Genomic DNA, 19,012 nt, shown 5'->3' with positions numbered 1-19,012 from the left:
TGCCCGTGCATGAAGAGAAGTGAAGAAAGGAAGCATGAGCATCCTTAATGGGCTTTTCAACTCTGGATACCATACCACAGCGAGTCTGAGAAGCACAGGCTCATGTGGTCAGCTCTGAGCTCATGGTGTGCCTGTGAGACCCATCAGTCTGCTTTACCCATGTCTCAAGACTCACTTTCTGGCACAGAGCTCCTTACCAGCCTCAGAAACCTTTGCCTTAAGAGCTGGAGAGATGGCTTCATGGTTAAGAGCACTGGTTACTCTTCCAGAAAACACAGCTTCAATATCTGACACCCACATACTGGCTCACCTGTAACTTCAATTCCAGGGGATCTGATACCCTCTCTGGCTTCTGATGGTACCAGGCACACAAAACATATATGTAAGCCAAAATACCCAGACTTTTTTTTTTTTTTTTCTTTTAAAGTCTTGGCCTTGGCTTATAGTGTTGGACAAAGACTTCATGGCCAGGTTACTTCCTTAGTTCTCAGGCAAAGTGAGCCCCTTCTTCACCTGAGTTCTGAGGTCCTTCATTGCAACCTATGAAGGTACTTCCAGCTTGTGCTGGAGTTTTGTCTTCCTGCCAGATTTCTCCTTCCTTGATGGAACCTCTGGATCACTGAGGGCTCCTAATGTCAGTTTAGCTCCCAGGACTCTTCTGATCTGGTTTTATTTGAGAGTCCTTGGAAACATGTGGGACTTGCTTCTACCCCCCTGTCACTTGTACCTCTGTGGTGGCAGGCAGTTCTTTCTTATCTTGAATTTCACACAGATTTTTGTGGCTTTTGTAGTACCTGTTAGGTTAAGTGTGTGTTCTTAGGAACAGTCAGAGATCTATTTGCAAAAGAACCATGGAAACATGAGATAGGGAAATTGTGGAATGTGATGATATTTTCTTAGTAGTCCCATTTCTTAAGGAATTCCCAGGCTTTGGATATGATACACATCATCTTCCTTTCCACCTCACTGCTTAAGCATGAGAAAGGTGTTTTTCTTCTCCTTATCTGTGGAGAACTGAAATTAAGTCTGGCAAGAGGGAATTTTGACAAAGCTTTTTATTTTGAAAATGCATTGGGTTCTCTATCTTTCTGGTAGTACTAGGGATTGATTCTAGGACCTTGTGCATACTTTGCAAGTACTCTATCACTGAGCTATATTTCCAGCTCTCTTTACCTTTTACTTTGAGATAGTATCTCACTAAGTGTTTAGGTTGGCATTGATCTATTCTGTAGTCCCTGCAGGCCTTGGACTTTTGATTTTGTTGCCTCAGCCTCCTGAGTAGTTAGAATTATAGTTATATATAGGTATAATAGGTATAGCTCTTTTTGTATCTCTCCCTCCCTCCCTCCCCTCCCCCTCCCTCCCTCCCTCCCTCCCTCCCTCCCTCCCTCCCTCCCCTCTCCACCTTCCCCTATGTGTGTGTCTGTGTGTGCGTGCATGTGCATATGCACTCACCTATGTGTGTGGATCACATGTTGACATCAAGATGTCAACCTCAGTCATTTTTCCACCTCCTAAACCCGGATCTTACTAATTAGGCAGGACTGGCTACCTGACCCACAAGCCCCTGGAGTTCATCTGTTTCTGTGGGCACCTCCCTCCACTGTCTTTCCCCCAGGGCTGAGGTTATAGGTGGTTAATGTTAAGCCCAACTTTTCCATGGGTACTAGAGATTCAATTCCTGCCCTTATGCTTACATAACAAGTACTTTATCCACAGAGTCATTTCCCAGCCCTGTATTTTAATTTCTTGAAGTGTGTGTGGTACATTTGGAGCATGGGGGAGCTGCATGTGTAGGTGTGTATGAATGTGTGTGGAAGCCAGAGATTGAAATTGGATGTCTTCCTTAGTGGGTCTTCACCTTATTTGCTGAGGCAGATCTCTTAATGAACCCAATACTTGCAAGTTTAGCTACTCTAGTTACCCAGCTTGCCCTGTGAATTAATTCCCTGTTCTGTCTCACAAGCACTGAGATGCCACAAAAGGGAATTTTTACATGGGTGCTGGTGATTTAAATTCTAGTCCTCACACTTACATGGCAAGAATTTTATCCAGTTAGTCATCTCCCTAGCCCTGGATTTTCCTTTTTTGTTTTTTTTTTTTTTTTTTTTTTTTTCCAGGGTTTCTCTGTGTAACTTTGGAGCCTGTCCTGGAACTTGCTCTGTAGACCAGGCTGGCCTCAAACTCACAGAGATCCACCTGCCTCTGCCCCCACCCCACCCCCCACCCAGTGCTGGGATTAAAGGCATGCGCCACCATGGATTTTACTTTTTAATATGAAGGATTTTGGGAGAAGAGAAACATACTGGGTACAAACTTCTGGACCTTGTGCTTGTTAGACAACTATCCTGCCACTGTGCTAAGTCCCTAACCCCATGTGAGATATTTTTAAACATCTTCCAACACAGAGATACTTCACAGTATAACCCATGTACTCTCTCTTCAGCTCCAACAAGTGCCAAACTCATGTATAGTACCTGACTCACTTCCCTCACTTATGGGGCGCACTTCAAAATACAGTGTCTCATATTGGACATTTCACTACCCATAATAACAGAGATCTGGGCTCTAATGCATATTCTTAGCCATTTGGTATCTATTGGTATCTATTGTGGAAGCATATGGATAAAATGCTTCTTTTTGGCCATCACTGTAACTTGTCCTTAGTTGCCTTTGGGTGTCCATGGTTTGATGTCACCTCCCTCCCACTCCCATTACATCTGTTAAGTTGTAATGGCACTTGGGTGTGTGGTCTTTTCAGGTCCTTCATGATTGATGGTGACACCTAGAGTGAATTACTTCTGCTGAGGTGAAGCTGAATAAGAATATAGAATTTGGGGGCTGGAAAGATGGCTCAGAGGTTAACAGCACTAGTTGTTCTTCCAGAGGTTCTGAGTTCAATTCCCAGCACCCACACAATAAACAAGTAAATTTTTTTTGAGTTTATTTAATTTATTTTATGTGCTTTGGTGTGAAGGTGTCAGATCTTTTGGAACTACAGTTATAGACAGTTGTGAGTGGCCATGTGGGTAATGGGAATTGAACCCAGGTCCTCTGGAAGAACAGCCAGTGCTCTTTACCACTGAGCCATCTCTCTAGGCCCATAAATAAATCTTTTTTTTTTTTTTTAAAAAATACAGAATACAGGCTTGGGCTGTTTTCCTGATTGCTTGAATATTTCCACATGATTATCCCTGTCCAACATGACACTGTGATATGCATGAGTTTCCCATGAAGACAACTTTTCCTGTCCTTTCTCAGCTGGAAAGTTCGAACACAAGGACTTTGTTTTGTTTTGTTTTTCAAGACAGGGTTTCTCTGTGTAGCTTTGGAGCCTATCCCAGCGCTCGCTCTGTAGATCAGGCTGGCCTCGAACTCACAGAGATCTGCCTGCCTCTGCCTCCCGAGTGCTGGGATTAAAGGCGTGCACCACCACCACCTGGCCACAAGGACTTTTTGATTAGGTGTTTATTTTAAAATTCTTTCCCCATGAAAGCTAGACTTTGTGGGGCATTTAACACTTTTTTTTTTTTTGCGATTTTATTTATTATGTATACAACATTCTGCTTTCATGTATGTCTGCACACCAGAAGAGGGCACCAGATCTCATAATGGATGGTTGTGAGCCACTATGTGGTTGCTGGGAATTGAACTCAGGACCTCTGAGCCATCTCTCCAGACCCATTTAATACTTTCTATTTTACAATGTGACCTGACAGTTTTAAGGAACATAAGGCTTATATTAACTATACACCTTTCCTCTGGGGAGAAATATTTCACCAGCTAGGTTGCTTGAATGCATGACATTTAAGTTTTGAGTTGAGGAAACATGAACGACTTTGCTTCTTGCAATATTTTATATCAGAAAACAGTATTAGAACATTAAGTTCATTCCTGAGAAAATGGCTGTTGTTTATTGCACTCAGGGCTCACCCTTCTTGCTTCATTGCTGTCTTGTCTTCTAGGATGAAACTCTCCATGTCATCTTCTTATTTCTTTCTTGTACTTATTTTAGTCAGGACTCTATCTTGCTGGTCTCTCATCCATCTCACAATGTCCTACACCTGTCTTACTTGAGATGTTGCATCCTTCTCCTACTCTTGTGATTCCTTCTCCTTTCTCCTTTGGTATTCTGATACCTGCTGCCTGCCCACTGCCTGCATGACTCACTTTCATAGGACTGCATCACACTTCTCTTCATCTCAGGAGCTTCCGTTTTAGTCCTGGTGCTTACATGCCCCATTTTGAAGTTTTCTGTACTTTGTTTATGGTGGCTCTGTCAGCAGTCCAGCTCATGTTATATCTCAGCAGGAACACTCCACCCTGACCAGGCCTGTGGTGTGTAGTGGTTTCTTACTAGTGTTTTCCTGTCACCTCCATGTTCTTGGCCTGCTTCCTCTCTGAAGGGATGTGTGTGTGTGTGTGTGTGTGTGTGTGTGTGTGTGTGTGTGTGTGTGTGTGTTGAATATTCCAGACCACACCTAGGAGATCCTATGGCATGTGGTGCATGGGTTTTATATGTACCATGACATAGATACCCACTTCACAAGCCAGTGTCTGTCCTTCCTTTATCCCATAAAGCACTTAGCAGAACTATGCTGATAGTAGACATCCAGTGTTTATTTTTGAGATGCATGTGATGAATCTCAACAGATAATTATTGGTAGTTGGATTTCTGTCTTTCTGAGAGAGAAAGGAAAGGAAAGGAGGAAGGGAGGGAAAAGAAAGTATGTGCATGGTGGGCAAAGCATTTGGGACTTCATCTCTGGCTGCTGTTCTTCTTATGCCTTCTGATCAGTTAGTTGTAAACAGCACTACTCTTGGACCAACCTTAATGCCTGTTGAAAGGACCAGTCAAGAACATTTCAGATCCCTTGGAGAGATGCACTTGGAAGTGTCTGACCAAATGCTGTAGCATCCAGGTTGTCCTGGAGAAGTCTCAAGAGAGGAAGCTGGTTCCAGTGGTTATATGTGGAGCCTGACAGAGGTTAACAAGGGTAGGAGGATAGTACGACCTGTGCTTTGCCCGTGTGTATCTAGACACCCTGGAGAAGTGGAGTGTTCCAGAAATACTGATGCTCATCTCCAGTAGGGAAGAGGATGATCTCTCAAGGCTCTTTGAGCAGTAGTTAAGTGAGCACTGTGTTCTCAAAGGTTCTGTAATCAAAGGGTTCTTACTTCTTCCTACTTGGAAGAAGTCCGCCTAAAGTCACCTCCAGAGAAAGCGTCCATCCTCAGTTACAGTTTGAAATAGCTAATTACACTGGTTGACCTCATCAAAGCCCTTCTCTATTTAGCGTGTGCCCCCCTCTCCATCCTCCCCTGCTGCATACTAGTCTGACCAGCCAGTGCTAGGGAAGTCTGGGGTGGGGGTGGGGATATTTCTGGCATGCAGTTGCCCTGGGAACTGGAGGATCAGACCTCCAGAGGTGTCTTACAGGTGAGAGTGGGAATAGGAAAGCCTTTATTCCCAGCCCATTGGAAAGGGTTTTCTGAAAGAGCTTCTTTTTTAGCCTTTTTTTTTTCATTTTTGTTTGGTTTTTAGACTTTTCATTTTAAAAAGTTTTATACATATGCAAAAGTAAAGAGAACAACAGCAAGAGAGCCTCATGTAACCAGTGCCCACCTGCAATAATGGTCAGCACATGACAGTCTGCCCCTTTCCCCCTTTTATTTCAAAGCAAAAGCCACATCATCTTATCCATAAATTTAAGTAATTTTTAAACATGGGTGAATAAATATACTGTGCCTGGACCGCTGCTTTTAACTTGTATTGCGTAGGTGTTTGTGTGGGATTACCCTTCTTATTAGGAAATTTGGCTGCATTCTACCTGCAGTGCTGACTGTCCTAAATTACTGGTTGCCTTTCATTCTGCAGACTACAGTGTTCACTGTGTATTAAGAGGGCAAAGGCCTGGGCAGCAGTCACTCAGAGGCCTGCTCTCTGGTTAGTCACTAAATATATGTGAATTTTCCCTATTTGTTGTGTATATTTCACAACAAACACAATAGGTAGGCCCCGGCCCAAAGTACTTGGAATGCAGTACAATCCTTAAATAGTTGATACCAACGAAGCTACATGAAACAGAGTCTCCCGTGAGAAACATAGGAGGTATATAGAGTGGACCAAGTACCTGCAGCAGATGCTCTTTGAATGGAGACTGAAGGGCAGGCTGATTTAGACGGATGGAGGTGAGCAAGTAAGGGCAAGCTCAGACACCAACATCAAAGCCCAGGGTGAGGTTAGGGAAGAGTTACCAGTGCAAGAAATCACAGAGAAATGGCCTGTCTGTAGTTGACAAGTGTCAAACATCATGCGTGAAGGAGTTGATAATTTTTTAAAAAGATTTTATTTACTATGTGTACAGGGTTCTGTCTGCATGTATCCCTGCAGGCCAGAAGAGGACACTAGATCTCATTACAGATGATTGTGAGTCACCATGTGGTTGCTGGGAACTGAACTCAGGACCTTTGGAAGATCAGCCAGTGCTCTTAACCTCTGAGCCATCTCTCCAGCCCCCTATAATTTTTTTTTTAAATGGGACTTTTTTTTTAATGTAAAGGAATTTTATTTATTTTTATTTTCTGTACATTGGTGTTTTGCCCTTGGTGTCAGGTACCCTGGAACTGGAGTTACAGACAGTTGTGAGCTGCCATGTGGGTGCTGGGAATTGAACCCTGGTTGTCTGCAAGAACTTGTCAGTGCTCTTAACCACCAAGCCATCTCTCCAGCCCAGGAGTTTATAATTTTAATCTCAGATCATGCTACATTCATTTCAATGGTATTGTATCTTTGTCAAGCTGAGTTTTTGGCAGTTGCAATGACAAATTTCAAATACCATGTGAAAATCTGTGTTAAATAGCAATGAGGGTGGCCACATACAGTTTATTATAAGGTTTGGAAATTGTATAGTACTTGACAGGTATACACATTCTATTAGTAAGTAATCGTGATTAAGAATGAAACAGTTTTCAATATTTTGTGGGTTTTTTTTTTTTTTTAACCCCATGGCTTCTCAGCTACTAGAGCCTAAATACTAAGTTGCTCAGACCTATCTACTCAAGAAGTAGAACTATTAGAAATTTCTTTGAAGAAATTACTGACATACAGTGCTATGAACCTGAAGGAACGAGCTTAAGCCACAGCAGTAGAAGACATTAGGCATGTGGAGAGCAGCTAATGGAGGATTTTAGGCAGGAAGAGTCACAGATTGCCTTTGTCAAGCCCTCTTAGGTAGTAGCAAGTGGAGTGTGGGTCTGAGAGGCAGAGAGACTCTGCAATGAGGACTTGAAGTGGGAGATGTGTCTCCTCCCTCCCTCTTTTCTCTCTCTCTCTCTCTCTCATTTATTTATTTGTTCATTTATCTATCAATCATCTACCTACCTACCCACCTACCTACCTACCTATTTATTTATTTTGAGGCAGGGTTTCTCTATGTAGCCCTTGCTATCCTGCAACTCATTCTGTAGACCAGGCTGGCCACAAACTCAGAAATTTGCCTTCCTCTGCCTCCCCAGTGCTGGCAGTAAAAGTGTACACCACCACTGCCTGGTGACTCTGTTTTAAAAGTGATAAAATGAAAAGGAGGAGGTAAGTTCCAAAAAAAAAAACCAGTGAATCAAAATTTACAAAACTTGGGATCTGATTGAGTGGGAATAGTAAGAGAATGTAATACTAAGGACAAGAATGTTTCCAGATTATGTGACTGGGTAGTGCAGGGGTCTCAGTCCCTTTAGAGTTATAGAGTGGGGAGTCTGTGCTAGGGCTTGAGCAACTGGAAGCGGAAACATTGTCAGTGCCAGGTGGAAACTACCAAGAAGGATTTGAGACTATCTGTTAGGTTTGCTCACTGAAATGTTACTATGGCAGTGTGATCTTGACAGAGTGAGAGGACTGGGAAAGTAGAGGTGAGAAAGTGGGCAGGGAACTTGAAGCAGTGCTTTCCTGTGTGGCTCAGCATCGGATCACCTAGCCTATGCTATTAAAGGAAATTCCTGCCTCTCCAGACATTTATTTTCTAGGTGCTGGGCCTAGAAGTCAGCATTTTGAAAACCTTACTGTTGGGTGCTGTTGGCAGTTGTAAAATGCTACATCCACTTTGGAGAACTGTTTGTAGTTTCTTGTCAAATGTAAATAATATGACTCAGCCATTCCACTCCTTAGTTTCCCAGGGGAAAGAAAAAAAAATAGTTTAAATAGAGACCCATATTCAAGTGTTAGTAGTTTTATTCACAATAACAAAATCCTGGAAGCAACCAAAATGTCCATCATTAAATAGATAAGTAAACAAATAGTGGCATATCCTTAAGGCGGAATGCTACTCATTAATTAGTTGATAAAACAGGGATGATGGGGGCTGGAGAGATGGCTCAGGGGTTAAGAGCACTGGCTACTTTTCCATAGGACCTAGGTTCAATTCCCAGCACCCATATGGTAGCTCACAACGGTCTGTAACTCCTGTTCCAGGGGATCTGATATCTTCACACAGACATGCAGACAAAACACCAGTGTACATGAAATACATAAAAAAAAAAACAGGGAGGAATTTCAAAAGCATTGTACAGTGAAAAGAATTCCTACACAAAGAATCTCTATTTGCCAAACTTAAAAACAAAGGAATTTATCAGTGGCTGTCTAGGGGTGGGGATAATTTGGGAATATTGATTCCAGAGGGGTGTAAGAAAGTGTTTGGGATAACAGAATGTTCTGTGTGTGAAGGTAGTGACATAGGTTATACACCTTTCAAGATTATTCAAACTGTGTGCTTAAATATGATGCATTTAAGAAAGGAGATCATATGCAGAAGAGAGGGGAGGGGCCAGAGGCTTTAGAGGCAGAGGAGAAGGAGCAGGAGCTCCTTAGACATAGGATGCTGCCTAGGCCTCTAAACAGGAGTGTGCAGTATCTGCATTTAAAGGATGGAGTTGACAAACTCAGGCATGGGTAAAAGGTGAGAAGTCTCAGAGATCTACAGTCTCCTACATTTTACTTGTGATATTGGAGGCAAGGAGTAGAGATTTGAAATACCAGGGATAAGCCGGGACAGAGGCCAACCAGGAAGTCGATAAATAAACATTCTAATGATATGGGACCCAGCAGATGCATATATGAACATAATGTTGCCCCAAATGATTGCAGTGTTTTCTTTTTGGTTTTTTGAGACAAGAACTCGCAGATGCACCTGCCTCTGCCCCCGAGTGCTGGGTGCACCTCCACTGCCAGCTGATTGCGGTGTTTTTAACAGTGTTCGGAGAGAGGCCTGGGTTGAGGAAAGGGGATCATAGTTGATGAAGCAAATATGTTAGATAATTAAAAGTGATCATTGATAGATATGTAGACTGAATAGGAAGTAGGAAGGAAATGAATGCCTTTGTTGTTGTTTCTCTGTAGCCCTGGCTGGTCCTGGTATTCACTCTGTAGACCTCCTCCTCCACCTCCCTTGCCTCCTGAGTACTGGGATTAAAGGCATGTACCACTAACTAGCACCTGGTGAAAATTATTATTATTATTATTATTATTATTATTATTATTATTATTATTATTATTATTATCCTCCTTTGTTTTTGTTTCTTGAGACAAGGTTTCTCTGTAGCTTTGGAGCCTGTTCTGGAACTAGCTCTGTAGGCCAGGCTGGCCTTGAACTGGTCTACAGTGCTGGGATTAAAGGCATGTGCCAACTGCTGACACCTGGTGAAATTTAATGCCTTTTAATTATTTCATTCAACAAATGCATTGGATACCTCCCATGTGTCTGAGATTATTTTCGGTAACAAAAATATACAAGCAACAGAAGACAGACAGTATCTAGAATTAGACACAAACACACACAGACAGTATCTTGAAACGAACTAATAGCAGAATATCCAAAACTTAAGAGGGGACAAATGCCATAGGGAAGATTTTGGGAGAGGATGAGGTGGTCATGGAAAACATTGAAGTATGATATTTGGTCAAATATTTAAGTAGAGGGAAGAGAAATGTAAGGGCACTGCGGAGAGCTCTACTTGACACTATGCTGAGGAATACAAGAAAGTGGCATGCTGGGATAGACTAAAGAGGCGCTAGCGTGCGGGTTGTAGGGTGGGGAATGCATGTGAACACAGGCCTGAAAGAGCTAGGAAGCCACCAAAGGATTTTGAGTCCTAGAAGTGTGTTCTGATTTATGTCTTTCGAAGGGTCTCTCTTTTATGTTTGAAAGCATTGAAATAAAGTCCTGCCAGGTGGTGGTGGTGCATCCCTTTAATCCCAGCACTCTGGAGGCAGAGTCAGGCAGAGACAGGCAGATCTCTGAGTTTGAGGCTAGCCTGGTCTACAGAGGGAGTTCCAGGACAGCCAGGCCTACACAGAGAAACTGTCCCAAAAGAAACCAAAGCTAAACAAAAAGAAATAAAATCTTGACAAATATTTAATATGCATTTAATCCATACAAAGATGCTCCATGAAATTGGTGTTATCTCTGTTCCCTCCTTCTTTACAGCTTGGAATTGAGATTAAGTTTGCCAAAATCACTAGATGTCATTGGCAGAACTATGAGTAAAGACTATGTTTGTCTGATTTCCAGGGCCTGTAGATGAGGAGGAAAGGTAGAGCTTGAGAGACAAAGGGTTCTAGTGATGTTGAAGATATATTGGAACTAGGAAACAGAATGGTGGTCATTGTAGAAACAGACCACAGAGTTTGGCAACTGATGACATGTTAGGGAGAAATTATGTCAGCAAGGTAGTGTAAGCCTAGACTATTTTTGTTTTGTTTTGTTTTTGGTCAGAGTTTTTTTTTAAACCTTTTCCACTTAAGACACCTTTTCACATGTGACATCTTCATACTACTCTCTATATATAGGTATATAAAATAGGTGTACGCCAGGTTGTGGTGGCCCACACCTTAATCCCAGCACTTGGGATACAGAGACAGGTGGATCTCTGTGAGTTTGAAGCCACCTGGTCTATAGAGCAAGTTCCAGAACAGGATCCAAAGCTATAGTGAAACCCTGTCTTGAAAAAACTAAAATAAATAAATGAATAGGTGTATATTGATAATAAATAGTAAATAATTTTATTTTAAGGCAATTATTTGTTATGAATATGTTTTTTTAAAGCAGACGTAAATTTGTATTCTAATGAGATAGGAAAGTTTTTTTCACATAATAAATTAAGTCTTATATATGTATGAATGTGGTATATATCAATATACACACAAAACTCTCTCTGTCTTTCTGTCTGTCTCTCTCTCACAAGAATGTGTGACATACATAGGCCAGAGGAAGTGGGCCTTGGGTATCCTTCATTGCTCTCTGCCTTCTTCCTTGGAAGCAGCATCTCTCCTTGAATATGTAGCTTTCACTTTGGATTAGACAGCCAGCCAGTAAGTCCCAGAAGTTCTGTCTCCATCCCCAAAAGCATGAGGTTACAGATGTGCTGTGCAGTACATCCAGCTGTTACACAGGTCCTGGAAACCATACTCAGATCTTCATGGTTGCACAGCAAGTGCTTTTAACCACTGAGTCATTTCTCTGGCTCCAAGAACTAAATCTTTGAAGAAGAGAGAGAGCCGGGTGGGCCGGTGGTGGCGCATGCCTTTAATCCCAGCACTCGGGAGGCAGAGGCAGGAGGATCTCTGTGAGTTCGAGACCAGCCTGGTCTACAACAGCTAGTTCCAGGACAGCCTCCAAAGACACAGAGAAACCCTGTCTCAAAAAACCAAAAAACAAAAGAAGAAGAAGAAGAAGAAGAAGAAGAAGAAGAAGAAGAAGAAGAAGAAGAAGAAGAAGAAGAAGAAGAAGAAGAAGAAGAAGAAGAGGAGAGTATGTGTGGTGGGGGCATTCTCTCAGTGTGTATATATACTTTTAATATGAAAATGTCCTGCTTGGTGGTGGTAGCACACGCCATTAATCCCAGCGCTCAGGAGACAGAGACAGGAGGATCTCTGTGAGTTCGAGGCCAGCCTGGTGTACAGAGCGAGTTCCAAGACAGCCAGGGCTGTTACACAGAGAAATCCTGTCTTGAAAAAAAAGAAAGAAAGAAAATGTCCTTATGTTTTTATGTTGAACAGTAACACATACAATATAGATACACAGTGAAAATACAAAAAGGTGAAAACTAAAAATATCTTTTTAGAAAAGGAAAAAAAAAAAAAAAAAGGCTTAAACCTCAGCTGAAAACTCAACACTGCAGGATGTGCAACATCTTCAGCATTTTCAGAATTGATCAGTATTTTGCTTTTATAACTGTCATCATTGAGAACCCACTTCACACAAATCTGTAGTACAAAATGACAAAAGTGTATTTAGGGCCATTTTAGAAATGGTTGGAAATTTTCTCCTAATTACAGGGCAAAGTTAAATTAATGATTTTTTAAAAATGAAACTAATGTCAGGGACTCAAACAGCAGGGCTTTTCTTTTTTAAAAAAATATTTGTTTATTTACTTTGAGATAAGGTCCCACTAAGGCCTGGAACTTGCTGTGTAGATCACATTAGCCTCAAACCCAAGAGAGCTGCCTGCCTCTTCCTGAGTGCTGGGGTTAAAGATACAGGCCACCAAACTTAGTTCAAACATCAATTTTTTAAGTCAAACATTTTAACATAATGCAATCTAAAGATAATAGTAATTTGATACATGCTGAGGAATGAGAGTAGGAAACTAAATTATTTAAAGTTTTTGTTTCTATAAATAGTTAAATTAATTATGTTTCTTTTTGTTGTTGGTAGTGGGGTTTTGTTTTGGTTTTTGTTAATTTCTTTGTTTGTTTGAGACAGTCTTAAGTAACCCAGGCTGCCTTAGAACTTACTGTGCAGCTGGGAATGACCTTTGAACTCCTCTAATTCTCTGGACTATACACTTCCCAAGTTTGGAGATTGTAGGTGTGCACCACAATAATTGACTTTAAACCATTATCTTCCTATAAGAGCAGAAAGCTTTATATGATATACAATAAAAATAATGTTGTTCATAACATAAGCTTGTTATCTCTATTTTGAGCCAGTGTTTCGGGCAGTATTAATGACATAGCATGGCACCATGGCATTCAAGTATATATTCAGAGTATATTCAGAACCAAGACTGAGGTTGTGCACTATAGCATGGTTGAGGGCTGCCAAAAACACCTTGTTGTTCATAAAACTTTCGCTCTTGTCAAATTCCTCCTGACTTCCATATTCAATTATGCAGTCCCATGTGGCTTTAAGAAGTTGGGCTTTGTTAACAATAGAGGGTACTCAATCCTATCACTGGAGCTTTCATTTATGTGTGTCTGTCTCTCTGTGTGTATGTGCTTCTTTTCTTTTTTCTTTTTCTGTTTTCTTTCTTCTGTTCTTTTAAAATTTGTTTTCTAAAGAGAGAAGGCATGGAGTTAGATGGCTGGGAAGGTAGAGAGGATCTGGGAAGAGATGAGAGAGGGGAAAGTCATTAATCAGAATATATTGTATAAAAATATTTTCAAAAAAAGCAATTAATATAGGGTACTCAAGAAGCTAGTGTTAGGTGAAAGATGGAGGGAGTAATTTGGATAATGGATGCTGAGGTACTGGAAATGTCCAGTTGATTCTTAGAGAATAGCTCCAGGTAGGGACCTAGGCTCTCCCCTGCCTTGTGGTTAGGGCTAGTTATAGAGAAAGAGAGGAGAGGCTTGAGCAGGAACCTGGAAATGCACCTCCAGATGGAGCAAGGAAGCGCCCGCTTCTGTTGGAGTTAGGAGCATTTACACTTCCACCCTGATGAGCTTGGACAAAGCAAAGTATGGGCATCTATCTGCTTTGCCAGTTTTGTCTCTGGTTAACAAGGATTAGGTTAGTGATGGGGGATGTCCTTTTGTATATGTTTCTCTTATTGGTTGATGAATAAAACACTGTTGGGCCAATGGCAATGAGGCAGGAAGATAGGCAGGACTAGGAGAGGAGAAGTCTGGGAAAGGTAGGCAGAAGAGCCTGCCAGAACAGTCGCAATGTAGCAGACAAAGGAGTTGTAGGTCTGGCATTCTCTGGTAAGCCAAGACCACATGGAAATACATAGATTAGTAGTTACGGGTTAATAATTAAGACAAACCTAGCTGATAGAAGCCAATGTCATTGGCCAAGAGTATTATAATTAATGTAAGTCTCTGGGTGTTCATTTGGGGCAAGGCGGCTGTGGAACTAGGTTGGCCAGAAGAACAATCCGTAACAGGTTAGTACAGTATGGTAGTAAGTGTCACCTGATCTTGCCCAGGATTCTGGACACCAGCTGGTGGAATTGAGTCCAGCAGCTGCTCCTTCCAGGGCAACAGTTAGCAGTTTGGTTTCTTCCCAAGGTAATCTTGGGAAAGACCAAACATTTTCAGTGGTATTTCCCCATGGCTTTACCCGATAACCTCACTTTTACCTTGACTTACACCCATTTTATTCCCCTCCCCCGTTTTTTTCCTCTGGAAGTAAAACAGCTCAATGTGGTTGGCATTTACCCTTATCTGACTCCGTATGGATAGACTGGCCTATTTTGCAGGAGTGTTTGCTTACAGCCCTGTGGTTTGCTCAGGGTTTCTTTTCATTTGCTAAAAGCTTGTAAGCAAGAGTCTTGCCTGATATAGTTGTTCTTATTGGTAAATCTAAAAAATTCTTTCCCTGTTGATCTTTCATCACACAGTTTCAAGTGATGCTTAATTTTACTTTTGTTGCTTATCTTTAACTTTTATTAATATAGCAAATTCCAAGAATATGTACAGAAAATAGTGGAAAGACTCCATGTCCCTGCTTCCATCTCTAACAAGTTACCAGCAGTCTCCCTTTTTGCTTAATCTGCCCTTCACACAACTCTTTTCTGTACTATTTTGAAGCAAATCTTGGATTCTCCCCTTTATCAGACAAGGTCTCACTAACCCAGGCTGGCCTTGAACTTGGAATCCTCCTGTCTTAGGTTCCCAAGTGCTAGAATCACATGTATGTACTTCCATGCCTGGCTACCAATGATTCTTTAAGAAGAAAAGTGTCTGTGGAACAGGCCATTGTTATACCGCAGAAGCTGAGCAGGTCTATACCTTAGCAGAAGCTTGACCAGGTACCCTGTTAAACTGAGTAGTTGAGGAGTGTGAAGGCAGCCATACAGATACAGCCCTAGAGTTTATCTCTAAGACTAGAAAGCAAGAATGGTTCTTTGACACTGATGTTGTTGGCCCAGGGGACCTTCTGTTTCCCATCGATATCCTGTATCTTTTTAAAAAATTTATTTAACTTTATTTTATGTGCATTGGTGTGAATGTGTCAGATCCTCTGGAACTCGGTTACAGACAGTTGTGAGCTGCCATGTGGTTGCTGGGAATTGAATCTGGGTCTTCTGGAAGAGCAGCCAGTGCTCTTAACCACTGAGCCACCTCTCCAGCCCCTAACCCCCTGTATCTTATGATTCAGGGTACGTCATCAAACCTGAGGCCTCAGAAAGCTAGAGGACCAGTAGATGAGCCATAATAACCTAGGGAAATCTGCCTCTGGAGATGAGTCCATGAGACTGAGTGAACTGTACAGCAAAGATCAGGTTGTGGACAGGAATTCAAACATGTTAACATCCATGTCTTGTTTTTATAATTGCTAGATTTTAGCAGTGTCTCCTTCCTCTGTTTTATCAGTGACACCATTAAGTGACTTAAGTGAGCAAAAAAGATAAATGGCTTTTATACTGTTGTGCTCTCTTTGGAATATGACATTCTTGCTTTTGCTGGCTGCATAGCTTTGAGGCTGAGTTGGAGTTTCTGGACCCTAATTGCATTTTGCCTGGTTTGTTTCAGCTGAGTGAGTGTCGTATGCCTTTATTTCCTGTCTCTTGCATCAGTCTGTTTGTGAGAGTGCACTGAGAGGTGACTAATGGGAAAGATAAACATGTGCTTGCTGACTGAAAGTTCACCGCTTCCTGCAGTGTCTTTGGATTAGTGAATTGTTTGTTTGCTGCCTGCAGACCACATCTGGTGTGTGTGTCTGTTGTGAACACCGTCTGCTCTTAAAAGCAGAGTCAACATATGATAACGTTTGAAAGACTTTACTTCACAGGAAAATCCCAAGTGACAAGAAGATCAGACAGCTGCCTGTCACCATGTGCCTCTGGTTTTCTGCCCTGGAGTGCACAGCTTGGTTTTAGCTGTGGATTTTGCTGGGATTACTACCTCATTGTGCAGTCTCTTCCTTGAGGTCTCAGATTTTGTGGCCTGCTACTGTTAAACACATCCTCTCACCACCACTATCCACCCCAGCCAATCAGGAGCCTCCTCTTTGGTGCATGCCTAGGAGAACATTGGGAAAGAGGAATTCAGCCAGATTTTACTGCTGTAAACATGGACTTGACAGAGAGAAAAGTGTTTCTTTCCAATTTAAAAAGTAGTACTGATCTTGTAGAAAATTTAAGAAAATAGAAAAAGTGAGATTTGCTTATACTTTAAAAAGTATAAGAACATCATTAATACTTTTGATCTTTCCATCTAGTTGTTTTCTGTTGTACTGAAGGTATTCAGTTGTTATATTATAACCTATGTAAATTGCTTTACATGATTACAAAAGCATAAAAACTTGTACATGCTTACAGCTTAAGGTTATTTGCACCGGGCATGGTGGTGCACAACTTTAATGCCAGTACTCAGGAGGCAGAGACTAGCATCTCTGTGTGTTCAAAGCCAGCCAGAGCTACACAGCCAGACCTGTCTCAAAACAAACAACAACAAAAATTTTTATTATACTTTTTAAGAGGCCTAAATTTTTCTGCCACACAGATAATTTAACCATATCAAAGAATAGTTTCTTCATTTAAATGCTATTGTGAACATCTTTGTATAAATAGCTCTTCCTGTATTTTATACTCGATTTTACAGAAATACAATTAGTAGACCAAAGGGAGCCAACACTTGAAGTCTGTAGAATTGCCATCAGCTGCTATAGGACATATACTATCCAGTTAGCATCAGTTATGAATCCAAAGTATGGCATTTCCTAATGGGAATATCAAGGTATCCAACAACAAACTAATGATTCAGATTTTAGAAATTCCTCTGGTGGGGGGGCTGGAGAGATGGCTCAGTGGTTAAGAACATTGGCTACTCTTCCAAAGGACCTGACTTCAATACCCAACATGCATATGGTAATTCACAAACACCAGTAACTCCACTGCCAGGGTTCCAATGCCCTCTTCTGGCCTCTGCAGGCATTCTTTAAGTATGTGACACAGAGACATACATGCAGGCAAAACATTCATACATATAAAATAAGATAAATATTTTAAAACTTTTATTAGACTTATTAATGTGTGAATGTCTTGCCTGTGTATGTATATGCACCATGCATGCTTGAAGTGTCCTCAGAAGCCAGAAGAGGGCATTAGATCCCCTGGAATTGGAATTATGGATGGTTATGAACCTCCCTGTGTGCTAGGAGTCCAACTTGGGTTCTCTACAAGAGTAACAAATGCTTTTAACCACTTAGTCCTCTCTTCAGCCCCCTCTATCTGATCTTAGTAAGAATTATAAACACTTGCCTGTATGCCTTTGTGTGTTTCCTGAAGTGCCCTCTCATCACTTAGCTAATGCAGGCTAGCCTTAGTTGTTGGTACAGCTTGTGAGTTGGTCCTGGGATGCTTCCATGGCCTGACATTTCAGAGCCTGTCTGATGATGCTTCTTGTTCTTTTGCACAGATCCAGTCCTGCAGGTTCCAACACACGTGGAAGAGTAAGTTTCCTCATCTCTTTAGTATTTCCTTTTAATTTACCATCTTATTTAGTCACCAGGCACAAATACATTCACAAGTTTAAAGTGTAGAAAGAATTTTTGAAACATAAAATTTTTCCAGGTGGGTGGTATGTTAAAGGAGTTGTTTGGGATGGAATTTTTTTCCCCCTGAGACAAGGTCTCACTATGTAGCCTTGGCTGACTTGGAGCTCACTATGTAGACCAGGCTGTCCTCAAATTCACAGAGATCTGGCTGCCTCTGCTTCCTGAATGCTGTGATTAAAGGTATGCAGCACTATGCCCAGCTACTTGAGTTGAGTTTTGACCTAAATTCCAAAGTTTGGATGTCTGTTTTTAAATTTTATTTATCTAGTTTCTTAAAATATTCATTCATTCATTCATTCATTCATTCATTCATTCATTCATTGTGAATGGTTGTTTTGCTTGCATGTATGTCTGGGTATCAGATGTGTTGCCTGGCGTCCATGGAGGCCAGAAGAGGGCATCAGAGCTCCTAGGACTGATAGTAAGCTACCATGTGGGAATTGAACCTGGATCCTCTAGAAGAATAAACAGCTCTTAACTGCAGAACCATCTCCTCCCTTGATCTCTTTTTGTTCACTGTATTCACATCACAGAGAGGAAAGGTGAATGTAACCTGCTCTAAGAGTGTGTGGTGTTCAAGGGAACATTGTTGCCTATAAGAGCCTGAAACGATGGAACAACCCAAGTTGAAAATAGATTCAATAAAGGATTCTTCATGGCACTAATTATAGTTCCATCTTGAGCACATTCACCTGACAGAGGATCAACCTCCAATCTTCTTGTGGGATGCCACTGACAGAGACCTTGTTCTGTATCCCTGACAGGTTCTCTGATGTCAGGCTTTCAGAGTTTGCTTTTATTGCTGTCATTTAAGAAATTAATGTTTGTTGAAAATGACAAGTAGAATATGGGCAACATTAACTGAATTTAGTGGATTACTTTTTAAAATTAAAAAGAGGAGAGCTGGAGAGATAGCTCAGCAGTTAAGAGCACTTGTTGCTTCTACAGAGGATTTGGATTCAATTCCCAGCACTCACGTGGTAGCTCACTACCATCCATACCATCCATACCCCAGTTCCAGGAGATCCAAAAGGCACACACATGGTGAATATACATGGCAGGGGAGATGTAGGAGTAGCTGGAAGGGGGTGTGGGAAGTCGATATGATCAAAGCATAACATACATACGCTTATGAAATTCCCCAAGAATAAATAAGACTACAGATTTGGGCTGTTTATATATGAGACTGTTGGTGCTAAATATTAAGTGTTGGTTGAAAGCAGACTTACTAAGCT

The 19,012-nt window shown here is 41.4% G+C and overlaps 1 protein-coding gene across 2 annotated transcripts in view; it reads left to right on the top strand.

The window, feature by feature from the left end:
- The window catches only part of Ern1 (endoplasmic reticulum to nucleus signaling 1), a 97,282-nt gene that overhangs the window by 37,754 nt on the left and 40,516 nt on the right, over window positions 1–19,012 (top strand). The window contains exon 3 of one of the 2 annotated variants that reach the window (XM_027427811.2): window positions 17,639–17,672. The exons of the other annotated variant lie outside the window; for it this stretch is intronic. Within the exon in view, the coding sequence (XP_027283612.1) occupies window positions 17,639–17,672 (34 nt within the window). The remainder of the gene's footprint in view (window positions 1–17,638; window positions 17,673–19,012) is intronic. 2 annotated transcript variants of the gene reach the window in all.

Source organism: Cricetulus griseus, chromosome 7, assembly GCF_003668045.3.
Source record: "Cricetulus griseus strain 17A/GY chromosome 7, alternate assembly CriGri-PICRH-1.0, whole genome shotgun sequence".
NCBI lineage: Eukaryota > Metazoa > Chordata > Mammalia > Rodentia > Cricetidae > Cricetulus > Cricetulus griseus.
This window is presented reverse-complemented; position numbering and strand designations above follow the sequence as displayed.